The sequence below is a fragment of the Ambystoma mexicanum genome, chromosome 2q, assembly GCF_040938575.1.
Source record: "Ambystoma mexicanum isolate Mex_15411 chromosome 2q, UKY_AmexF1_1, whole genome shotgun sequence".
Taxonomy (NCBI): Eukaryota; Metazoa; Chordata; class Amphibia; order Caudata; family Ambystomatidae; genus Ambystoma; species Ambystoma mexicanum.
Genome location: NC_090924.1, coordinates 116,719,362 through 116,743,869, shown reverse-complemented (window position 1 = coordinate 116,743,869; position 24,508 = coordinate 116,719,362). Strand labels below are relative to the sequence as shown.

The 24,508-nt window shown below is 43.1% G+C and overlaps 1 protein-coding gene across 2 annotated transcripts in view; it reads left to right on the top strand.

Moving 5' to 3' along the window:
- The window catches only part of SPSB3 (splA/ryanodine receptor domain and SOCS box containing 3), a 201,626-nt gene extending 178,754 nt beyond the window's left edge, over positions 1-22,872 (top strand). For both annotated transcript variants that reach the window (XM_069646999.1, XM_069646998.1), the window contains exon 7: positions 13,163-22,872. In XM_069646999.1, coding sequence (XP_069503100.1) covers positions 13,163-13,560 — 398 coding nt within the window. In that variant the 3' untranslated portion in view covers positions 13,561-22,872. The remainder of the gene's footprint in view (positions 1-13,162) is intronic.
- The last annotated feature ends 1,636 nt before the right edge of the window (positions 22,873-24,508 follow it).

Genomic DNA, 24,508 nt, shown 5'->3' with positions numbered 1-24,508 from the left:
CCACCTCTTGGAAAGATGTTATAATTTTCTCCATTCATAAGAAAGGTGATAGTGCAAGTCCCCTTTCTTATCGTCCCCTATCTCTCCTGGACACTACTTTTGAAGTGTATGGGAGGTAAGTTTTGGGGCACTTGGAGGAGTGGATAGAGCATAATTCAATTTGATCTGATACTCAGTCTGGCATCAGACCAGGGTTCGGGACCTGTGCACAGGCACTTAATCTGTATCTAGTAATGGTCCGTTCAATTTTTATGACATGGACCGGAGTGTGGCCTTTGACAAGGTCTCCAGGCCTAAGCTTTGGGGTGTATTCAGATCAGTGAATTGCCCCAGTGGTTTAATCAGGCTCTTGGAGTCTATACACAGGGACCAATAAAGCCTGCGTCTGATTCGGCGAACAAGGTTCCTGTAAACAGCATTTTGAAGTTAACGGGTGTATGCCAAGGTTGCGTCCTGGCTCCAGTGTTGTTTAAACTCTATATTAATGGCCTGTAGAAGGCCTTGTTGAACACTAAAGCTGATTACCCAAGCATTGATAATCGCAGAGTCCCAGGTCTTGCTTACGTGGATGATACTGTTTTGATTGCCCGTACCCCACGGACACTTCAACAGTTATTCCTGATTTGTACTCGTTCCATGTCTGATTTAGAACTCTGACAAATCCAGCGATATCGTCACTGATTCTAACGAGGTAAGCTTCTCTTACGTGGCCAGGGAAAGGCAGAAGCTACCTAACTCTGACCCTGGGGATGGTTATCTGTGGAAAGACCACATAGGGAAGGACAAACTCCAGAGAGGCAGGAAAACACAATCAAAGTAAATTTTCAGATGTAATTATTAATGACACCCATGTGCCTTTGCAACATTCCTGTAAGGCTTATTGTGATACAGATAAAGAATTCCCAGGTTTTCTTGACCAACAACCTTATTTACCTTCCTCCACTGTTTATTTTGTACTGGGACGAGGAAGCCGGATGGAACAATGAGGATGACCAGAAGCGGTAAGCAAACGCTGCATTCTAGTCTTTGGAAAGTGTTAACTAATGGCGGGAAGAGTAAAACACTCACAGCAAAACAGAATACGAGTGAGAGGCAGAGACTGCAGCAGAACGCAGCTTGTGAAGACGCTTGTTGGAACGCCAGAGGCGAGCACACTGTGGAAGGCAGCACGGAGGTTGTCAAAAACAGCGCGCAGAGAGACGAGTCCAAGAGAAACTCACTGCTTTATTGCTATAGGCCCTGGAGCCGCCAAAAGCCAAGGAAAATAAAGCGGGAGTCAAATGGTTAACAGGACGCACTCCCAGTTAGCGAACTGAAGAAGAAGACAGAAGGATGTGAGGAACACCAGAGCTGCCCGGTAAGCCAGGAGAGGGTGGGTGGATTACCGGAGCGCTTTAAGAGTGAGTGTTTCATATCATTAACAATTAAAGTAATTGGAGGAACTGATACAAATACGAACAGTGTTAAGAAAGAATCGGTGACCCAAATCTTAAGAGAGATTGATACAAATATGAACAGTATTAAGAAAGGGTTGGTGACTCAATACTTGCAAAGAGAGATTGATTCAAATACAAACAGTGTTTAAGAATGGGTCAGTGACCCAATACTTAGAAAGAGAGAGGAACTGATAGAAATACGAATAGTGTGAAGAAAAGGTTGGTGGCCCAATGCATGGAAAAGGACTTTGACATGAATATGACCAGTGTTAAGAAAGGGTCAGTGGCCCAATATTTGAAAAGAGGAGTTGATACCAATAAGACCTTGGTTGAGAAAGGGTTGGTGGCCCAATACTGGAAAAGCATAATTTTATGGATGAACGAAAGAGTGAGTGGAGAACGGGAACGCCCTGGCAGGATAGTGAACCAGGCAAACAGGGAGTCTGGGCCTCAAAATGATGAAAGGATATAAAGCCCAGGCAGGAGAGTAAACCAGGCACTGCAAATCTGGAACCTGCACCCAATAAACAGAACTGTGGTATCCTGACAGGGAGAGGAACGCAGGAGTGGGAAGAGAAGTAAACATGAAACTGAGGAACGTGGAGAACAAATAAAAAAAAGAAGACCCATACCCCTCTTAAGGATCAGTTATAAAGTTGCAATACCCTGGCAGGAGTTACACCAGGGGTAAAAAGAGGAACAGTCAAAGGAAAAGGGAAGAACCATAGCCCGTTAAGGTTAATTGAGATGCAGAGTGAGATGCACTGATGTTTCAAGGGTACTTTGTGTTTAAAAGAGACTCAATGGAATGCTCATCTCCCCTGGAATAACCTTGTACTGTATTAAGATATTGGATGATGAACAAAGGGAAATAACTATTTTCCTTAAAACTGTAGAAGCCTAATAAGTGGAGAAACTCAGGGAGAAGTCATCACCATTGAAACTATGAAGAAAGAGACACAAGGAGATAGCCCTTTGAAACAGTGCAACATTATTTGACCTTTTTACGGAAGTGTCGGACAGACAGTGAAAGACCAGAAGAAACATAGGGGAAGGGAGGAGCAAGCTCTTCCTCTCGTGGAACATCAAGTCCTTTGTTTACGACACCTTAGAACTTTGTTTTGAACTCTGAAAGAAAGCTACAAGTGCATAGTTTACATAAATCCCTGTGTACACATTGTTTTGAGTTTAGCGTGGAAGGGTCGGTTCAGGACATAGGACGGAGGACGTTCTTTTGTTTAACATCTTGACACAGACGTTCATTAGTTTTCTTGAGGCAGGGAAACCACTCATAGACATAGGGGCACGTATTATTTCCCCAACCCCCTTATTATTTTGACAATAAAGGTCCTATTTCATACTGAAACTTGTTACAGTTTCTGAGTCTTAATCTTGATCCCTTACAACAGTCAAATCGCAGTTATGGCATGTGCACCAAGGCAAAAGGTAGTTAAGCTGGGTAAAATGTTGTGTCAAGGGACTGTAATACCTAGTGTGACAGACTTGACTACCTGGGTGTACGTATCTCAAAGTCTTTGACAGGTATTGCCCATGTTTCTAAACCAAAAACTCAGCTGAGCAAAAGGCTGGGCGGTATATCCTGATGTATGGGCATGTTCCTGGGCAAACCCATTAGACTTGATTCTTACTGTTTACAACATCCAGTGCTTGGCCACAACCAACTATGGAACCACACTGTGGGGTTTTGGAAATCTTTCGGATTTGCAGGTGGTTGAAAACAAATTCCTCAAGACTCTATTAGGCTTACCCAGCGCTGCCACTAATTTTGTCGTTCATGATAAGCTGGGAGTTGGCTTTATAGAAGATGAATGGCGTTTAGCACCCCTCTTACACTGGTTCCGAATTGGGCTCAATACTAAAGCCATTTTAACTCAAATTGTAATTGGGGAAAAAACAAAAACTGATGGGAGCTGATTGAATACTGTGGCTCCATTCTATAAAAATGAGTCTAATCAAAGCTAATGCACCTGCACTTTTCCTCCCAGTGGTCTTAGTTTCCAAGGCCCATATTCAAACAGTCACGGTCCATTTATAGGACAGGATCAAGGAAATAAGAGAGATCAGTGAATTTAGGACGTACTTTAATAGAAAATATACTATTATTAAAACACCTGCTAAGTTACAGCATATCTTAACTTCAGTAATCATTCTGCTAATCGATGGCTGATCACCATTGCTAGGTTCGATTCTTTGAACCGAACGGTTAATACTGTTAAATAGCAGCATTCCTTGGAGGCTACAAGTTGTCCCGCTTCTCAGGCTTGGAGGAATGATTTGCTGAATTTGATTTGTTTCTGCCCAGTATATAGCACAATTTGAAGGCAACTCTTATACCGGTTCTAAGAAATTTCTTGTTCAGTCAATGTTGCCTGGCGTTGTATTTTTTCATTCAAGGCAGTCGTGCTTTATCACATGGGCGCGATTCTCTTCTTAATAGAGCGGCCAAGGGTAGAAGAGCGTGCTTGGTATAGTTTTTAGCTTCGTTTTTTTTAATGATTTTATATTTTTAAAGATTGCTTGTGTATCTTATAATGTTTCTATCTTTTTATGTATTTTAATTTATATTGATGTATTATGATGTATGTTTTATGTTGGGCTATCGGCCGAATAAAGATTTCCTGATAAATATATTTAGGACGTTTTATTAACATCTTTACAAATCTCAAGTGGAGCCCTTGGAACAGGGGTTTGTCCGTTTCAAGATTCCCTCTTGCTTCCTAAACTACCAGAAGCTGCCTTTAATTTAGATGGTAACACCGATCACGAGGTGGTTGTTGGGGAGAATTCTCAGAAATGTGCTAATTCCCTTCTACCTGAGACCCCCAGCACTTTTGCTGGACTTTAGGACTTTTATTTCTAACCTGGAGAGTGAGACCTTTTTCCCCACTCTCTCATGTATTTTTTCTGTGATTTGAACTCTATTTTCCTTTTGATTTTGGAGTCTGACAAACTCCATAGGCATCCTCATTTTACATTGTGGCACACAGTAACATTCAGTGAATTGGCACAGGGAAGTCTTTCAGATTTCCCCAAGGTTTAAATACCTTCTCTTGGATACACTACTGTTGCCAAGAACAGTTAAGTGAAATTGACTTTACTTACATTTGTAACTTTCTAGATCCAGAGCATACTATCTTACAATAGGGGGCTGGAGGGGTTACTTAGTATCCCCTTTGTCTAGTTTCTCATGTAGCATTTTTATGTTACCCTTTCTACAATTAATGGCTCATGGCAGTGGCTTACTTTTTACTACCATTGTGTGTTTTTACCGCAGGCTGCGTTCGCAGCTGCAGTGAGGCACCCATGGGTGCCCATTTTGTCAAAAAGGCCCTGGTCTTTTTTTTTTTCTCGCGATTTCTTGTTGGAAAGGTCCTTCTTGAGATTTACTCTGCGTGCCAAACCAGGTTTGGTCCCTTTGTTCGTTTTGTCTTTTGCAGGATTCACGTGTGAAGCCCGCCTCTCGCTCCAGAGTGGCTGGCAGGGGCAGGAAGTGAGGGAGGTGCCCGAAACTCCCTGTGCTTAATCCCCTTGGTTAAAGGAATGCACCCAAAGGTGATTGGCCGGCTGGCTGTCCTTGGAGGGCAGCCACCTTGCTGTGCGATTGACAGCTAGGCTGGAATGAATGGGAGAAACCTGCATAAAAGGCAAGGCTTTTTGGCTTGGAAGGCAGAGTTGACCACTGGACGAAGGAATCCGAAGAAGAACTTGGAAGAGATGCCTGCTGCAACTCCTGGACCGTTGGTTTGCCTGTAGTGCTGAAGCTCCGAATTCGCCTCGACTAGAGAAGGCCTGCAAGGACGACTTCTCCCCTTGGGTTGGTGCGACCAATCAACCCCAAAGTGAACTCGTCTGTACATCCTCTCGAAGCTGGCTGTACTTCCGCTGCTGCTGCTGCTGCTGCTGCAACTGAAGTGCCAGGGAGAGGCACACCAGATTGGGTGCATTGCTTTTAAGTCGGACGAGCTCCAGGAAGATCCTCTGGACTCCGAGGAAGCAGGACTGACCAAGCCTGAGCCAACTCAACAGAGTACTGGACCCCAGATGCGAGGAAAGTCCATAGTGGTAGCCGAGTACGGCAGTGGTGCTATTTGCTGGAGACGCGAGGAGCTGAAACCGTGAAGTGCTGCTGAATTGAAGTTTGCCCATTGCTGCCGCTGACTTTCCCATTGTAGTGCAGGAGTCCCCAGACGTCCTCCCTATTGTCCCCACGACCGAGGCCCAGGAACAACAGGGTCTGCAGAGCTACACAGGAACAGAAGCCAGCTGGAATTATTTCTTCTAACCAAAGGTACTGTAAAACTAAGGGGACTTACCTCTGGTTATTGTAGCCTTACTTGTTCTCAGTTGAGACATGTCTTTGTTGCTTTGCAGAGTTGCCTGCAGCTTTGCACCTCACAAGCCTCCCAGCTTGTGGCCCTACATTGATTCTACTTTTTCTACAAAGACTTCTAAAATATTGTGCAAGACTTTTACTTACCTGCCATGAAGTGCTTCAGCTCACCTAGACTTTTGCTAACTTAACATTGGCCATCCTGGCTCCCCGAAAGGCTCTTCTTACCTCTGACTTTGTGTTTTACCTTTCCTCCAGGAAAGGGTTATTGTACTTTGCATTGGGGGGTTCAAAAGTACTTACCTGCTTCAGAATATTTGTTTAACCTTTGCTTTATTCTTATACCCCTTTTCTTTCACACCAATCTTCTAAATGTACTAGTGATATATCAATGACCACAGTGTCCTAGTTATTTAAGTCAGCTGAGTGTGTAGGAAGTGTCTGTGTGCCATCCCCAAAGGGTATCTACTGAAACTGAGTGTGTATTTTGAAGTATATTTTTGTGTTGTATATATGTGCTCCCTTCTGAAGAAGGCTTATTGAACTGACTGTTAAATAAATGAATAGTTGTTTAATAAAGAAACCTCGAGTGTAAGAGTTTATTTGAATACTTGTCACTGTAGACCTCTGTGTAAGAACACTACTGCTGACATTGACCCCTCTTGAGATACGCCTAGCTTCTAAGCCACACTACCATCCTGCGTAGTACAGACTTCTACCAAAGGTTGGGTTCCTATTGCCAGGAGGTCAAGGTTGCTGTAGTCTCCCAAAGGGTGCTGCACACAATCTTGCCTAACAGTGGTATACAACATATAAATAATAGACTGGAGAAGGGCAAGGTCCCCAGGACCAGATGCTTTCATACCAGAATTTTCTAAATTCTTAGGCGACGCGATGATTCCAAACCTAATGTGAATGCTAAACATTCCTAGAACAAGGGTAAATCTTAACTACCATGCTGATAGTTATCCCTAAACAGGGAAAAGGCTGTACGGAATGCAGTAGTTACCGTCCCATCTCCCTACTAAACAGACCTAATAATCCTCACTAAACTCCTGACAGCTAGAGTACAGAAACATATTAGAAACATCATTAACCCAAACCAGGTTGGGTTATTGCAAAGAGATCTTCCATGAACTGTATGCTAAGGATTGTCTACATAATACCCTCAGTCCACAAACTTCAAGGAGAACTCATCTCAATCTCTGTTAATGCCGAAAAGGCCTTTGGTAGGCTGTTAAGGCCCTTTGTAATGCGTACACCAAAGTAATTTGGTGTCAACGAGAGGTTTATTGAATGGGTCCGAACCTTATACAAAGCACCACAGATCATGATAGCAACAAGGATGTGACATTGTCCCCCTTCATTGGAGAGATTGCTCCCTGTCTCCTTTCGTCTTTGCTGTACCATTAAAGCCCCTGGCATGCAAGGCTAGGCTAGGGAGGAGAAGGACATCCTTCTAGGGAGGAAAAATGTCCATACCTTTCCTAGAAAAATGTCCATACTTTTCCTATACGTAAATGATCTACTTCTCTGTGATATACCTAAATAGTAAATATCTCATCAGAGTACGATAAGCTTCAGAAGTTCTCCCTCAAAGGAAAAAACTGGAAAAAAACAGGACCATCCTTGCCCTCTACTTTAAACTCATGAATGGAAGATAGGATAACTTACTTGGGACTCACCCTAGCCAGATCTTCCTGATCCTATAGTCAAACTAAATCTAGACAAAATCTAGTCGGGAATTTAAAACCATTTCAAATATTGGCATACGATGCCAATACCCCTAATGACAAGTGTGTCTCTCTAGATATTGACCTCCTGACGATATCATTTTAGCATGCTCCCCTGCACGCTCCCATTACTCCATACTTCAAGAAACTAAATTCATTGCTTAATTATTTTCTATGGAGGGGGAACAACAGGATAGAACAAGAAACACTCTACAAAGACAAAACTAACTGGCACAATTAAGAAGGGTGACCATTTAGTGGAGAGAATGTCCATGTTAGGCTACATATGAGGCCCATATATCACATTCCCACAAAACAATACAATTCGTCAATCAAGGCCCCCAAGGAGACACAAATGAAATATTGATGCACACATCTTTAGCGTGGCAACATTTCTACAAGAAAGGAGGTTTAAAACCGGGACACTCAAAAGCTCCAATCTGGCATGATGCTCAATTACAAATTGGCAATCACTTGATTTGGTGGTGACCATGCCGAAACAAGGGAATTTTAACACTGTAACAATGCTTTGAAGGGAATTGCATGGACTCTTGAAAATATGTTGAGGAAGTTTGATCACCCAAGCCAGGTGTTTTGAAGAAGTTTACAAGTGCAAAAATGTTTTGACACTTCTTACCCAACACTCGGTAAAGAGGACCCTGTGAAATCACCCTTTGAGACTTAGAGAGCTATACAAAAGGGAAAAAAGCAATAGCAATGGCATACTGGTTGCGGACTGGAAACGGGACCCCCATGCCAAACCTTCAGTCCCAATGGGAGAAACGGCTAGGTTGAACTTGAGATGAGGACACTTGGCAGGAAATTCTGGAAGGGTAGTCAACCTGCTCAAAGGAAGCAAGCACGTAATGGTGGTCTTATTGTGTTTTACACAGAGCTGGATCAATGAAAATGGACCCATGGAGGGTTATATAAGTGATGGAAAGATTACATAATGTGAGTGGTTGGATATGAGCTGTGCTTGACAAAAGAGACAATATTTGAAGAAAGCATTAATGAAATTTGCAAGACCTATTTTGAGAGAGTTTGAGCACCACTGCTCTTCTTGGGGGACAACGTGCACAAGGGGGAGGGAGATTGGGGGCGAGTATGTTCAAGACATGTGGACAAAAGAAAACGCACTGGCTATATAATCTATAGAGGTTAAAACCAAATAAAAATAGTTATAAAAGAAAGGAACTGCAACCAATTGCCACGGCAGTGCATAATGGAAGCATTCTGTAAAATGACTAAAGGTGATGCCTCCCCATATCACAAGTCTGGGCGGGGAGCACAGGGCAGAGGCTATCTCTCACAATATGCACCGTAGATTAGGGGAGATTCCGGAGGCAATGCTAGCATATAACAGAAACAGGGTACATACCAAACTGATCTGAATTGAAACAGGTATTCACAGGAACTGCAGGGGCAGAAGCTGGCTGTAAACAAAGAGACAGGGAGAAAGCAAAGACAAGCAAATGCACGGGGCAACACAGATTGATCAGAATAAAGGGTGTACTGGAATATGATCAGGGGTCTCCGGGGATTAAGGAAAGCCCTTGGGATCGGTACCAGCAGATTACTCTTAACAATGGTCATACAGCAGTGTCATGAGTTAGGTATGCCGAAGAAACTGTTGTACTCAGTGCACGGGTAAAACTGGAGACCATATACTGAGGCAGGTACGACGTAAACGGACTAGGCGAAGGCAACGGAAGTCTTTCCCCTGTCTGATCTGAACGGAGACCAACCCAGGGTCACACTGTAAACGGATTCAAGCGGAGGCACCACAGTGGACCAAGATGTAATACAGGTAGAAAGCAGCGTTGAAAGAAATAACCAGGTACAGGGCAGGATAGGATCGAGAAACAAAGTACAAAACATAGGGCTAAGGCAAGATAAGTTGCTGCCAACACAGCGAATACAGGAAACTCAGAGTACTTAAAAACAGACACTAGAACTATGGACTGAAGTCGGGAAATATCGCGGGCAAGGAACAAACAGGAAAAACTGCAAAAGACTGGGTTTGCAGAAGAAAGAGAGAAAAGCAAGGCAAAAACGGGACAAGTCTGTAAAGCAGAAATGCTTACAGAAGACAGGGTGTTTCGAGAAAGAAAGGCAGAAAATATATCAGTTAAGAACTGAATGACTAAAAAGGTATCGGAAGTCAAAGGCTGCAATAGGCAGGCTGCAAGACAGGGAGCCCAGAGGAGCAGGGCAGAAGGCAGCGGAGTGCGGCAGGTCTGCCAGGCAGGGAGCCCAGAGGAGCAGGGCAGAAGGCAGCGGAATGAAGCAGGGAGCCCAGAGGAGCAGGGCAGAAGGCGGCGGAGTGCGGCAGACTGGAGAGGGTGCTGCAACCAGCAACAGCAACAGGATTCAAAAGCCAAAATGAGGATTTTCAGGAAAGGTCAAACACTGGTAACAGGAGCACAAGCATGAACTCCCAGTGGAAGCAGTTGACTGACGTTCCAAGTGAGTTTATGAAGGCCCTCACAGCTAGCAGGCCAACATGGTGGAGATGATTGCAAACTCTGGCAGCTGTGTTCAATTAAGCCCAGCCCTGGCTTCAGTAGCCTGCAGCAGTGGTTTCTAATTAAGGGCTCTCCAGCCCTTTGCAGCCTAGCCTGCAGTAGCTTGGAACAGGTGAATGTAATCGGGTCCTCTGCAGCTCTTAGTAGCTTGCTGCAAACAAATGTATTTAGTAAGCCTCCTCCAGCCCTCTGCCTTTTGGACAGCATACATGTACCAGAATGCATCTGCCGGTTTAACCCAAAAGCCGGAATGGAACATGAAATTGGATTGGTCCAAAACTGCAGCGGTAAAACAAGTAAATAAATGCATAGGCAGTTTGCAGGTTTTAACTTTGCAGGTTTACCATAAAAAGAGTCTCTGAATGTGCGCAGGTAGTGGTGCTGGGTGGCAGGTGAGTAGGATTGTGACACCCCATCCTTGTTTAAAAACGAGATGTATATTTTCAATAACTTGTTTTTCTTTTTATTCCAGGAAATGAGGCAAAAACAGTGCCACGTTTTCATTTTACATAGACATTTCTGACAATAAAACCTCTTGGGTTTTTTGTAAAGACATTTTTCTTTAAAATGTATTCTTGTTAATGCAAAGGTACTCATTGTGATGAATCAAGGGATTCAGTCACTTTCCCCAAGGGGGTGGGGGTGCCCCTTTCTGTGGGGCTATGGAGGTGAGCCTGCAAAGCAACATTTCCCCTAGAGGTGGTGGTAAGTGGGACCTCACAAGGCGAGACTCCCCTGTCGGGGATAAGTTCTTCCTTTCCATTGAGGAACTCCCTTTCCATTATTCGCCAAAACCCAATGTAACATAATTACTTCAAAGCCCTCTAGATTTCTCTTACATATGTTACTGTTATGTATGACAGAGGAAAAGTATCTGTGTAGTACTGTGAAGAGTAAGAACACTGGAGTCCTAAAGAATGCTTATCTGACAAACACTTAGATGAAGAAACAAAGAGGAGTTATGACTAATGGGGCCCAAACACAAAGAAAGGACTTTCCCGAGTACCCGGGGAATCCCCAGCACTTTGTCATAAAAAGAGGAGGGCCAGGAGAACAAGGAAGTGAGACATAGGCCGCATGGAGAAGGCTGGGAAACCTGGGGCAACGCTGTTCCACACGTCAAGGAACAGCTACTGAGGAGAAGTGCCAATGGTGTGCGCTACAATCGAACGTCTGGGGGAAGCCTGTCAAAGTCCCAGGAGGGATGTGCGACCAGGACCGGAGGAGGGCCGTCAAGTTGGCATGCCAGAGAGGACGTCTGACTACTGATGGCAAGCCGGAGTAGAGAAACCAAGCAGGAAGGTGGTAGACTGTGAGGGAAAATAGGTGAAGAACCCTTCCATCACCAATAAAATCTTTAGACACAGAAGCGTATCGAAAGAGTTGTCAGAGAAATGCCAGCGAACAGTCCTGACGGAGCAGAAAGACAAAAGAGAGAACACAGAACCGCTGACGCAGGTGGCCCCTTACACAGCAGGTAACTAATGGGAGAGCGGGAGACCCGGAGAACAGAGTGTATTTGTAAAAAGGGACAGAGATATCGTATGCTGTAAGCAAACCGAATATAATGATTGGAGAAAGACCCCTTGTGCCATTGAGAAGTATAACCACCAGAAGGGGGAGAATCACTTGAGGGTTCATCATACTCGTCTCAGAGGGGGGTATGAATATCTAAAGTGTGCGAATTATTGACGACTTCAACGTGCTCATCCCAGTGAATGGCGAGCTAGCCAGAAGGGTGAAACTCATGCATGGACTCATCCTCCTCCCAGTGAATGGCAAAACCCTAATAGGAACAAGAGTCCAATAGAGACTTTAGCTGTATATTTCAGTGAGGAAAAAGCCAGCCGCAAGGAGGAGTGTTGGTCCCAAGACCTGTGTGTGAATAATAAAGAAGGAAGAAAGACTGAATTGGACCTAATACAACAGAATGCCCAGAAAAGGGTCTCTGGAATCCAAGGAAACAGGACAGAAGTGCATGGGAAAAACCCCTGAAAAGACACTAAAGTTTATTGTGAGAAATAGCAAAAGACTATTTAAGAATCTCATATTGAGGAGAACTTGCTGAAAGGCCATGCAGGAGAAGTGTCATTCTCCTGGTATCTTTGTTTTAATAGTGTTAGAATCAGTTAGACTTGTTTCACATGGAGGACAGAACTTTCGTTTGGACGTTCATACTGACGACAAGCACCCTAGTTTAATTGTGTTAGGTAGGGAAACACTTGGAATAGGGAAAGTTCGGCATTCTCTTTATTATTTTGAAATAAAAGCTTCAAAAATGTCTGTCTCCCCCTTCTGACCTACCACATCCTCTATGAATGATAGTAAGAAAATAATGATGAAGGGCTAGGATTAAAGGTGCGTGACTTTTCCTTACATCAAGCATGTTTTGACTTGAAGGCACGTGGCGGGTTACATTATTTGTAGCTCACAAGTTGAACCCTAAGTTTTATAATGTTACAGATCTGCATATGCAGACGTTAACCCAATCCAATTCAGGAGTTGGAGTAGAAATAACATATGAGCTGTTTAATATTTAAGGAGCTTGAGATTTTGATGCGCACAAATGATCACTAAAGTGACCAGCCAGAAAAATAGATGGGGGAGTGGCAGGTGAACTACTAATCACAGAGAACCCTGCTTCTGTATATTTCTGGTCAAGAATAGCTTGCTGTCGACAAATGCATTATCCTTTAGTTACTTTGGTTTATTCCCAACTATGCAGGAAAGTTTGCTGTCTTCTGCATTTCCAGGCCTCATGATACCACCTCCTAACCACCCTGTGGTGCCCTTTGATACAACTGTGCTTGCCTGCATTCCTCAAGGTAGAAATGAACTGCTTGTGTTTTTGAAGGTCAGAGTGAGTAGTCAACCTAATCCTACTTTTCATCCTGGCTTCCATATGCCGGACAACTTTTTTGGGAAAACTTCTAATCGGACAGAGTTCGCAGTTACCACCAATTAGCACTGCCAGCATCTCAAAACTCACAAGTCACTGTTTGTTTTTTCGTGTTCGGAAATACTGCATTAGTTGAGTTAATGAATTATGATGTATTGACTGTTGGTGTGAGTTCTGAGAATACTTTTTGAACGTGTTTGATTTCTTTTTCCTAGGAGTGGCTGCCACCAAATTACAAAACAAGAAGTACTACCCTATGGTGTGTTCCACAGCTGCCAAGAGTAGCATGAAAGTTATTCGTTCCTGCTCCAGCCTGACCTCCCTTCAGTACTTGTGCTGTGCCCGACTGGGCCAACTTCTGCCTGGCTGTGTGGATACACTTGAGGCGTTGCCCCTTCCTCCAGGCCTCAAGCAGGTGCTTCACAACAAGCTGGGCTGGGTCCTGAGCATGAACAGTGGCACAATTAAAGGCCCAACCCTAAAACATAAAACCCTGATTGCTGCTGCTGCAGCAGCAACCTCCTCTACTACCTCTTCCACTGGAAGTGACTCTGACAGCTCCTGCAGCATCAATGCCGAGCAGTGCCAGCGGAAACGTTGCCGGAGGACATAACCTCTTTTCTCTAAAAACTACCTGTGATGTTCTCCTCCTCCGCTACCTACGTTTTGGTGTAATTTTTGGCTTGGTTATAGGGGGTGAGCTCGTAACATCTGAGATGCTGAAGATTTTGTGGACATTATCCTTTTACATGATGAGGTTTTATTCTGCAGAGAAGTTGTCATACGTTCAAGGAGCGCTGCCCAATGCATAACATTAGAAGCGACCATGTGAATTTGAATATGAGCCCAGAATCACAGTCTGTGCTCGGGAGGGTGCTTCCTGAACACTCCTAGAACAACCACAACTTTATTTGTTTTTCTCCAGCAGCATCTTCACACATCAAGAATCCTGTGTCACTACATTCTCCCTGTACCACTCACCTACACGACTTCTTGGGCAGGCAAATTTGGCTTTCTTGCGGACTTCACTGAAGATGCCTATTCTGTTAGTGGTTTGCACAGTTCTCATGTATCCTCAGTGTCTGTTGTGTTTTGCAGACATGACCTTACTCATGCCACAACCTCTGGGTAGAATCTCTCCACCCCTCTCCCCACCACCCCACCATTCATTTCAAGTCCTTCCTTGCTTGCACATGTACCAAATCATGCACAGAAACTGTTTTTTTTTTTTTAGAAAAAAGGAAAAATACTGTTTTTAAAAAAAAGATTCAAATCAAGATTACGATGCGGTTGCCCCTGCTGGAATCTAACTCCGTTCCGTTTTCATTTATTTAGCAAAATTGGCATTACTGCTCTCAAAAATCTGGGCTTTTAAGGCATCTGTTGTGCAGCATTATTTCAGACTGAGATGCAGATGAAATGGCCAACGTGAAGGAACAATAAGCGTGCAGTTTCTTTTTTTTGCAGTGAACCAATAGGACTCTGCTTGTACGCTGGGTGGTTGGAACTACCGTGAAGTCTACATGTAATGTATTTACTTCGTCACCTCACTGCCTCAGTTAATTGGCAAAATGTCCACTATCTAAAAGGAAGAAGAGCTGGAGCACATCAAACACCTTGAGGATTGGCACAGAGAAGTCATCAGATGGTTGGTTTTTAGTTCTTTTAACTGCTCTCCTGCTGCCTGTCGGCTGCTTCAGAGTATTTTCCCAAAATAAGAAAAATCACATGTGCCAGATTTGTACGCTAAACATGTAAGAAAGGAAGTCCAAAGATAAAGTGTCACAGTGCCCTCTCCGTTAACACCATACATAACGTTAGATGCTTTTGTGGCCGTTAAATGCTTGGGGGGTCTACAATTTGTTTTTGCTTTATTTCAAATTGTTTTCTGCTCGCCCAAGCAAAGCATGTTCATTGGCAATGCATACATTTTTTAGGCATGGAGTATTGCTTAATGTTAATATTTTGCTCCACGTCAATGGTATATGGCTTGTAACGCTTTTATTTATTTTTAGAGTAGCTTTAGAATCTAAATGTGAAAAGGTAGTTTGAGACGCATTAATCAGGGTTTTGTTTTTCACTGTATCTCTTCCCATCGTTTAGCATATTTGTGGAAGGTCGCAAATATGGTATCAGTGCAGTGACTGGCAGTGGAGAAACCAAGTGGAAACAAAATGTCCTCCTCCATCTAAGCAAATAACCCCAACATAAATGTGCAATGTTGGGTGTAGTAGATTCTATATGCCTGGTGCATCCCCAATATTAATCTTTGATCTCCTTGCACCCCTAATCCAACTCCTCATGATGGGTTGCCTTCTGCAGGCAAAGCACAACTCACGATGAGTAAGATCGGACAGGACAGGCCCACAATGACTGATGAGCTAGGGTGTTATCGAGGAAAAATATACTATTACCCACAATCCTTATTGGGAATGTGCAGTATTAATTTATCTTTATATTTGTATGGTGAAATAAAATGCACAAATCAGAATCTCTTCTCATAGGAATCCGCAGTCTTTTGAATAATACACCAATGTACAGCTTTGACATGGAAACTGCAGACACCAGGCCCTTTTCGCTAGTGTTGGAAAGAAGGAATGGCGAAGTGGGGATTGGATTTCTAAGTAGAGGCCTCTTTGAAAGTAAATTAGTTATTTATTGTTTCCAGGCCTGCTGCTCACGCATGGTTATCAGAGCTGTAGCAGGCAAGTCTTGTGACGATATTATGTTATTATATGCACAGCCTCTTTGAAAGACGTTTCCGTGCCTTCTGGAGTGGGACTGTTTGGGTGCAGAGGTTTCTTAGGTTTCTCCCTGAGGGAAACCCGTGGTCCCACTTGCTAATGAAACAGTTAGATGAATGTGAAATGTGCTATAGCTTCATTGGGCTTGCTTCTCGTGGGCCTAAGAGGGAAAGAAAGTGAAATGTAGGAGATGTATTCGAGTCTCCAGTCTGTTAGCTTGTTTCTGCACATTCTTTTGCTTACAGAGTAAGATTATGATCTCAGTAGAGATTAGGAACGTGCTTGTGGATTTTAAGGCTCGGTCTGGTAGCAGGCCAAAAGAAGTTCCAGGACTTCATTCCTGGCTTGATCAGTGGTTAGAAAATGACTTGTGTGTCTGACTGGATGTAGCGGATGTCAACACACTGTTTTATGATCCCATAGTTCAATACACTAGTGGCTAGAAACCTGCTATATAATTTATAGACTGGATCCTGTGCAGATCAGAAATGTACCCTACCACTTCGAGTGTGGGTCAAGTCTGCCGTAGTGCTGCTCTAACAGCCCTCAACTGGATCCAGGTCAGGCCAGCAGATGTTTGTATGACTCAAGAGTATAGAGACTAGATCCAGCACAAAACAAAAGACTGCTGTGGAATTCTTAGGTCCAATCTCTTGCACTATAATGTGGGTTTAGATCTGGAATAGGCCAGAAAACCTCTACAGTTCTAGTGGAGGCCAGAAAGAAGTCATTTGGCCAAACTTGTATAGGGGCTGTTCCGAGATTTTAAAGAGCAGCGTTTTTGGGTGGCCGAAGGCTATTGCCCATTGACTCCCACATTAGTGAAATAATATTTACAGTAGTCTCTCACAGTTGCTTGTCTCAGCAGTGAGTACGTGAAAATGGAACTCTGAGTGCTCATTAATGCCTCTCTGAACCAGCTTAGGCTGGCACAGTGTCCTCCTTGATAGCAGTGTTAAACCTGTGCTCCAAACTCTAAAGCAGCAAGTTCATTTTCAATAGAGCAGCCAAGCACCCTTTTTGATTCCATGATTACCAGGTTTCTAAGAGTTGAAGGGATTCTTGACAGTGCAGTCCTTTTGTATTGTATTGCCACATCTTGCAGTGTATAAGAAATAGGCCAGTGTTTTGACGCAGAGTGCAATATCTGGCAGGTTGAGAACAGCGAAGGTGGCATTGTTTTCTCTTTGTTAAAAATGAGCAGCTGTACCTTAAAGAACTTATTTGGGAATGTATGGGATGTGGTTATGCGTAAAGCAAGCATTTCCTGTCAACCTTAGTTGTCAAGGCCATCATTTCTGGTCCCTGGCTAGATGTGGGCGGGGGGGCATTTTTGTAGTGTGCACATAGATGAGTACACCTATTTGTTCTTCAAACTTGGGCAGTGCCTTCACCCTTTGAAAGTAATTCCCAAAGAGGTTACAGAACACTGTACATAAGTATAAACAGAGTCAAATGATATAAAGTAATATTAAGAGAGAAAAGTCCAACCGAAAACAAATTTCTTGGAAGAAGGCATACAATATGGGCAAAAGTGTGGCACATCTTGGCAGGTCATCTTCATGAAGCCACCCTCCGTGATGCCTCTTCCCAGTTTCTGGCCAAATACCATTGGCAGGGCAAAGTTCTGAGGACCTGTAGCTGTGTGACATTTCTCTTTGACTACCATTTCTGAAGTGCTAGTGTGGGCAGACTGCATTTGTGGAATGCTGCCATGGTCAAGCACCATTTCTGCTTTTCGTTATGAGCAGAACATTTTTTCTGTAATAATGGTGTGAGTGGATTGCAGTCCTGATGTTGGTGAGAGCGGCCCTATGTATTGCCTTAGGGAGCCAACATTTGGGGGTATTGATGTGAGCAGAAAAACAAATTGTTCAGTTGAATGCGCCTCTGGGACTCTTGGGACCCTGAGACCTTATGGGTGGATTGTAGTTGTGCGCTGTACATTTCTTCGCAATCACTCCAGTGTTAGAGTGGGCGTATCTGTGGCCTGGGGTAATGCAGTTAATAGAGATGGGAATTGTTTGGGTGCACGTGTGAATAAAGGTTATAGCACTCTTTTTATCAGTGATCTCTTGATGTGGCCTCCTGGGGTAATTAAGAAATTTGGTAAGGAGCCAGTCTTGAAGCCTACCATTGTCTTGGTACCACCAGTGCTCTTGTTGGTCTTCCGTATAGGAAAGCTGCCATTGATTGCCCTGTCCTTTGCCCTCTTCTTTCCATATTAAATACAGTTGACAGTCGCAACAGGTCCACATGTAGCAGAGAGGCAGGCGCCTGGCCTTAGCCTGTCACAATTTCCAAATGTTCATTAGGTGCCATGATGGTCTTTGCTACTGTCACAGGGTTCGAGTATCAATGAACCAGCTGCCCATAGGCTCTCTATGTACAAGAAGTACCTTATAACGTAGCTTCCAATTACACAAAACATGCCCAACCTGCAGGACCTAATTTAAAGTATATCCAGTGATTGAAATAAATATTTGGTGATCGAGCAGGAGCAAAGAGCCTCTCCTGTATATGAAGCAACACTCTGTAAGCAGGAGCTACCCCGGCAGAATCAAGTAGCTAATGCACAATATGCTACACATTTAACTTCACATGGCAGAGGGCCTTTTGTCCCTTATTTATGACCTACTTGAAATGTATTCCATATGTGCCCTAATATTTATACATTTTTCCAAACAAACAGTTAATGCCACACAGGTATCTTTATATGGTACCAGTTGGCATGAGGAGTCAAAAGTAGCTCCTGATATTTGTTGGTATCAAGCTAACCTAGCTTTTCTAGTCTACAAGTAGGAGCTAAATATATCTCTGCAATGTTAATCCCTGTGTATGCAACAATTACAAGTACAGACCTTTTGGCTTTTTACTGCTTGTAGTGCTTAGAGCACCACTGTTGCGTGGACTATGTGCCCGCATGAATAGGCTCCTCCAAGATCTAAGGTAGCCTGGAAGCCTTTGTATTGTTGACTTCTTACTTAGGACCCTTTGATGTCACTTCCACATTATCTCTGCAACCTTTGTCTAATTATTTGCTAAACTATCAAGCACCATTGCTTAAATGTTATGATTAAGTTCCTCCCCAACTGTCTAGGATCTATATATTTTTTTTGTAAGATGCAGACGAAAAGCTGTGCTCATTGGTCTACTGTAGATATTTTTTGAGGTTTCTCAGATTAGCCGGCCGCTCTGTCACATTGTCTCAATGTTGCCCCTCTTAACCATCTACCCATGCAGCATAGCGCATTGTTTCTTATTAGATCCCTTTGTAGGGTATGCATTCAGAATATATGGTAATATCTTCTATGCAACAGGGTTTCTATTTTTTGCACTGGGGCTCCAACTGGTGGGCCTCTTCTTGCTGAGTGGTTGCAATTTGTACGCATGGGCATGTTTTGCTTGAGCTAATGTACTTTCATTTGTGTCATGTGTATTGTGCTTTTTTGCATTGGGATTTGTTAATATTAATGGTGTGATGCCCTTAGTTGATGTAACCTTGGAGATAGGTCGAAAACCTGTAATATAGATAGCTCAGGGATAGCTCTACTGTCCAAGGCACAACCATTTAACTCAAGTGCACCCCTTGGAGCAGTTGGGTAAGGAAGAGGTCTGCCATCTGACAATTGTGACTTTAACATGGTGGTAGCCTGAGGGATAGGTCTGTTGCCTGAGACTTTAACGTTTAACATGTGTTTATACTCGAGGATAGATCTTCTGTCAGAGGTCTAAACCTTTAACATGTTTATCCTTGGGCACAGGCAAGCTTTTGGACCTCTAAACCTTTAACGTAAATATATCACTAGGGATCACTCCATACTCTCTGGTGGGAACTGGAACATATGTGTACTCTCAGGAATCATCCTGCTGTGGTGTTTTCTCTTGCTCAATCACCTAGCCTGTCTAAATCTTGGTTTGGTTCTGCATTATAGGTGTAACTTCAGGGACTGATTTGAGGCTTTGGGCATAAGCTTAACATTGGTATTACTTCAGTGCTAGCATTGCTCAGGCGTGAACATGCAAACTGTGTAACATCAAGAGAGTTTAGTTGTAAGGGAGTCTACCTACAGGTTTGTATAACTAAGACATACAGCTCGGCTGTTTATGCCCGATGTATTGTATATGGTTATTTATATTGCGCTCTTTCCCCATTTGTATGGCATCAATGCACTTTGTGGTTGGAACGCCCTCAGTGACTGTAATCAATGTGCTGGAGGTTCGAAGAGTTTTTAATGATTTGGAGATGGATGTGTGCATTTCCACCGGTATAGGACTTTGGTGGCTGACTAGGCTCGACTAAGCAGCCCAAAAAGGTCAGGCACGTGGGTGGGTGCTGTTGGTGGTTTGCAATATAGTGCTATTGTTGCAAGAGTTGGTGTGTGGCCAGCTATATATTTCACTTTGTTGGTAGTCGCTGTATGCTATTGGCAGAGGTGTTGAGGTACGTCAGGTGTTTCAGTGTGGACGGTTATGTGCGCTGGTAGACTGGATGAGGATAGCCATAGCTGCATTTTACGGTGCATGGATGTTTGGCTGTGCCTGTGTCCACAGATGTGGTGTAAGGTATACGTACCGTAGGCTTCGTTGTTGTTCGGCCGCAGCAATCGTTGTCCAGTGCGGACAGGTTTCATATACAGTAGGTTTCACAGTATAATAGGCAGATATGGGGGGGATATACTTAGATTTGAGCGCCCTGTATAGTGGGAGAGAGGCCTAGGTTTCACAATTCAATTTAGGTACAGGAGAAACCCACCTGGATTTAAGAGTCCTGTATAGAGGGAGAGAGGCCTAGGATTCACAATACAGTAGGTTTCATAATATGATACGCAGATATGGGGTGGGGGCTACACCTAGATTTGAGAACCCTGTGTAGTGGGAGAAAGGCCTAGGTTACAAAGTACAATTTGGGTATGGGAGAAAACACATCTACATTTGAAAGTCCTGTGTAGAGGGAGGGGGCCTAGGAGTCATAAAACAGTAGGTTTCACACTATAGTAGACAGATCTGGGGATGCACTTCGAATTGAAAGTCCAGTATAGTAGGAGAGAGGCCTAGGTTTCACAATACAGTAGGTTTCACAGTATAATACGCAGGTATGGGGGGGGGGTAACCTAGATTTAAGAACCCTGTAGAGTGTGAGAGAGGCGTAGGTTTCACAAAACAGTAGGTTGTGCAGTATAATACAAGACAATTATGTGAGTGTACATACACATTGTGTGTGTACGTATACACACATTGACTGCAGGATCTAATCAAAACTACTTGGCATATTCCAGTCTACATCTGCTATCTACAGTTATGTGCTGCTGTTCAAAGGTCAGTAATAAGAAATTACCCATTTTCATGTTTAATCCACAACCTCCCCAAGTGGTCTAATGTGGCATATGCAATTGTTTACAATTGAGAACTAGCGAACAAAATACCAAGTATGTTTTAGTTGATGGGTAAGGCGCCTTAACTTAAATTCCCTGTCCTTCTACAGAATTAGGCTATGTGTCGTTATAAATGAACCTTGCCTGACCAACTCCATGGTGATTGTCAATATCCTTCTAATGTAATGTTGGGGATATGTTAGCCATCATTTTCTGTGTCTTTGTTTCTTTAATATGTACATATAGATGCACCTACATTCATACACACGTTTCACACATTACTGTACAACAGTACGATGTTGAAGGGTACCCAGGCAGGCTGCTAGAACGTTTTACATTTTCCACTAGTCCCAAGCTGAACTTTGAGACCTACATCCATTGAGGCCCTTTCAAGTGGAAAGGATACTTGCTCAGGGATGCAGCCTTTGCTTTATCTTGGCACCAGGCTCTCTGCCACATCCTTTGGACACATAATGTCATCCTGAAACAAAGACGGGTTACATCATTAGAATGTGTTTTAAAGGATAATTATTGTACAAGCTTCTTACCACTCTGCCTGTCTTTTCGTTCCTGGTTTACGGCTCTGGCGACCCTAGCACTGTAACGCAGCAACCTTAATGGAATTCTTAGCTTAACCTGCCGTCTTTAAATGAAATGGAAAACGGATTTTAAAAACAAACACTAGTTTAGTTTTGTTTTTGTGACCCTGTAACCCCCAACCATATGCCAGAGTGCTTGTGGCATAATCATTCTATCATGACTGGGCCCACTCTTGGTATCTGCAGAAGGAACCGGTTGTTGATGGGCACACAAGTAAGGTATAAAAGCTGAAACCTATGTACTAAATTGAAGGAGGGAGACCATAAAAATTAGAATGTTATACTAAATGGGCACAGTGTAAACTGTGGGTACACTTTTTTTACACTGCAAAAGTTGAAAACTTCCAACCCACCCTTCGTCCCATCTTTCTCCTTGCTGACCGGTTACGGTTCAAAGTGGTTCTTGGTTGTCCCTGTGGCCACAATGTCACTTGTTTGTGTAACAATTGATACCGTCCATTTTAAATCCACCTGCCAGTGTTTATAGAAGAAACATAGTGAACATTATTGTGAGCCATACGGAGCAGCATCAAATCTTTTAATAAGTGTTTGTGTAGTGTGGTTAACATTCTGGACACAAATAATTGAAAATGGCACATTACATCCAGGTGAGAGGGTTTTTCCCTCCCCAATGCCACCCTTCGACAGGTTAATGATCTGTGTATGGTCTTTGAGAAACAGAGAGGCAGTCGGGTATTGGCTCATGGTAGGGTAATAAAGTAGAGCTTGTTCCTGGGCAGACCATCTTCCAGTAGAGAAGCTCTTACTCTTAATCCACAGCTTGATGGTCAGGAATCCCCTAAATTACAATAGGGGGTTCCTCACTACTTCTTCCTGTATTTGACGACAAGTGGGCAGTCTCTGTCATGTGTACAGAAAAAAAAATTCAACCTCATATCATGATCTGTGATCCTTGGCATAGATTTTTAAAGCCTATCCTAATCCTTCAACTGTATGTCTGTCTACACTCTCACAATGTTAGTTTGCCTACAATGCTCTCCATTATCCCAACGCTTTTAGGTGCCTATACTGTCTTGTGCCACATGGCAAACATCACAACACAATCACCCTTTACGGTTTTATGTTTGGCTTGCCGCCTTCATCAGGTTTTCGCCTGTTTAAGAATGTTTGCCAGGTCCTGCCTAGTGCACTTGGCGTCTTTCTGTACCTGAATCACAAATAAAGTTAAGAATCGTTTTTACATTTATGTCGATGTTGTCTGGTTTATTATTCTTTGAATAGAGGTTCAGCAGATTTGTATCTTGATGGCAGTTGTTCATGGGGCCTGTAATCTATCAAACCATTTCAACATCGCCCTTAAGAAATTATGATCTGTGTACAGTGCGTGTAGAAATCAAATAAATAACATTAGATTATGGACAATTATAGCATTTTATAGGTTGTATAGCAATAACTGCATGTGATAGGTTTATCTTGTACAATTCATTATGATTAGCAGTATAGGTACTGTTATTTGGCACCTGCAGCAAGTGTATGACTTTTAGACTAATAGTGGGCTTGTGTAGTTAATTACCTTTTTGAAGTAGCAACAGTATCGTAGTACCATTTATTTAACAGAGGAAGAGAGTACTCCATCCAGAGCTGCAAGACGTGAACAGATGGAGCAAACCTTTTGCTGGATGCTTTACATAGGGAAAATAAACGTTGATTGTGTATAAAGCAGGCTGTGATGGGGAGCGTGTGGGAAAAAAGAAAATGAGCACATTACAGGACAGAGCACTAGAACACATCTGTATTATATACATAATTATGTATATGTATAATTAAACAGTCCTCCAGTCTCAGGAAAGTCGTTACAGGGGGACAGAGAGTAGTGATGTTCTATCTGGGATCACTCAAGGGCGAGAAGGAAGTCATTGAAGCTGTCTTATTCCTGAGGGTAGAGTGTACAGGGGGGTTAAGGAGGAATGGGTTTGAAGAAATGAGGCAGCTCAGAGTGGACAGGGAACAGGTAGGTTGAGGGGGGCTTGGGATTTAAGGATGCAGGGGAGAAAAGCAGGAGAGATCCAAAAGGTCAACATTGGCCCAGCACATCTATTTATATACAAAGAGCTTGAAAAGGGAGCCATTTTGCTTAGCTAATCAACCTGCATGAAAGCAGTGTTGGGAGGTTTGCATAGAATTGTTTTGATATTGTGAAAGGTGAGATGGGGCCAGGTTTTTTGTTTGATCAGTAGATTGAGCCTGGTGATCATAGCCAATTTAAACAGGGTAAAACCACTCGGTAGGCTAAGCGCTCACAAAATGCTCTTATAGTGATGCTGCAATGTTTGTCAAATTTGTTTTCCATTGGAAGATAAATCATGGAATCAGTACAAAAGTGATTCTGATAAAGTGCCCAAATAAGTGTTTAATCATTATTCAAGAAGGCAAAAGCATTCTCAGCAGTGCTAGCTCATAAACCAATGCATTTTCGGAAAAAGATTCCATCTTCAGGGCTGAGCTCTTAGTTGATGCGTCTGTGTATCTGGGCTATGTTGAGTGCGGTCCTTCAGATTAATTCTTCGAAATCACTAATCCTATTCTGCTTTTGGGTGATTCACAGGAGATTCATATTTCACCCAATTTTTGTCATGTGTATTTCAATCCCTGTGTCACAGGATCCTTCATGCCAAGCAGCTCCATTAAGCAAAAATAATACGTCATTGTCGTATTTAAACTTAATGAGTTTAATACTAACATATGGTTGTGCCCACCTACCTGGCATAGAAACACTGTCAAAGAGGACCCACATATAGTGAATAGCTACCCTTCCTCACACGCTCAGGCGTATACTATCCACTACTTCCAGAGTTTACGAGCTGTCATATTTAAATTAGACA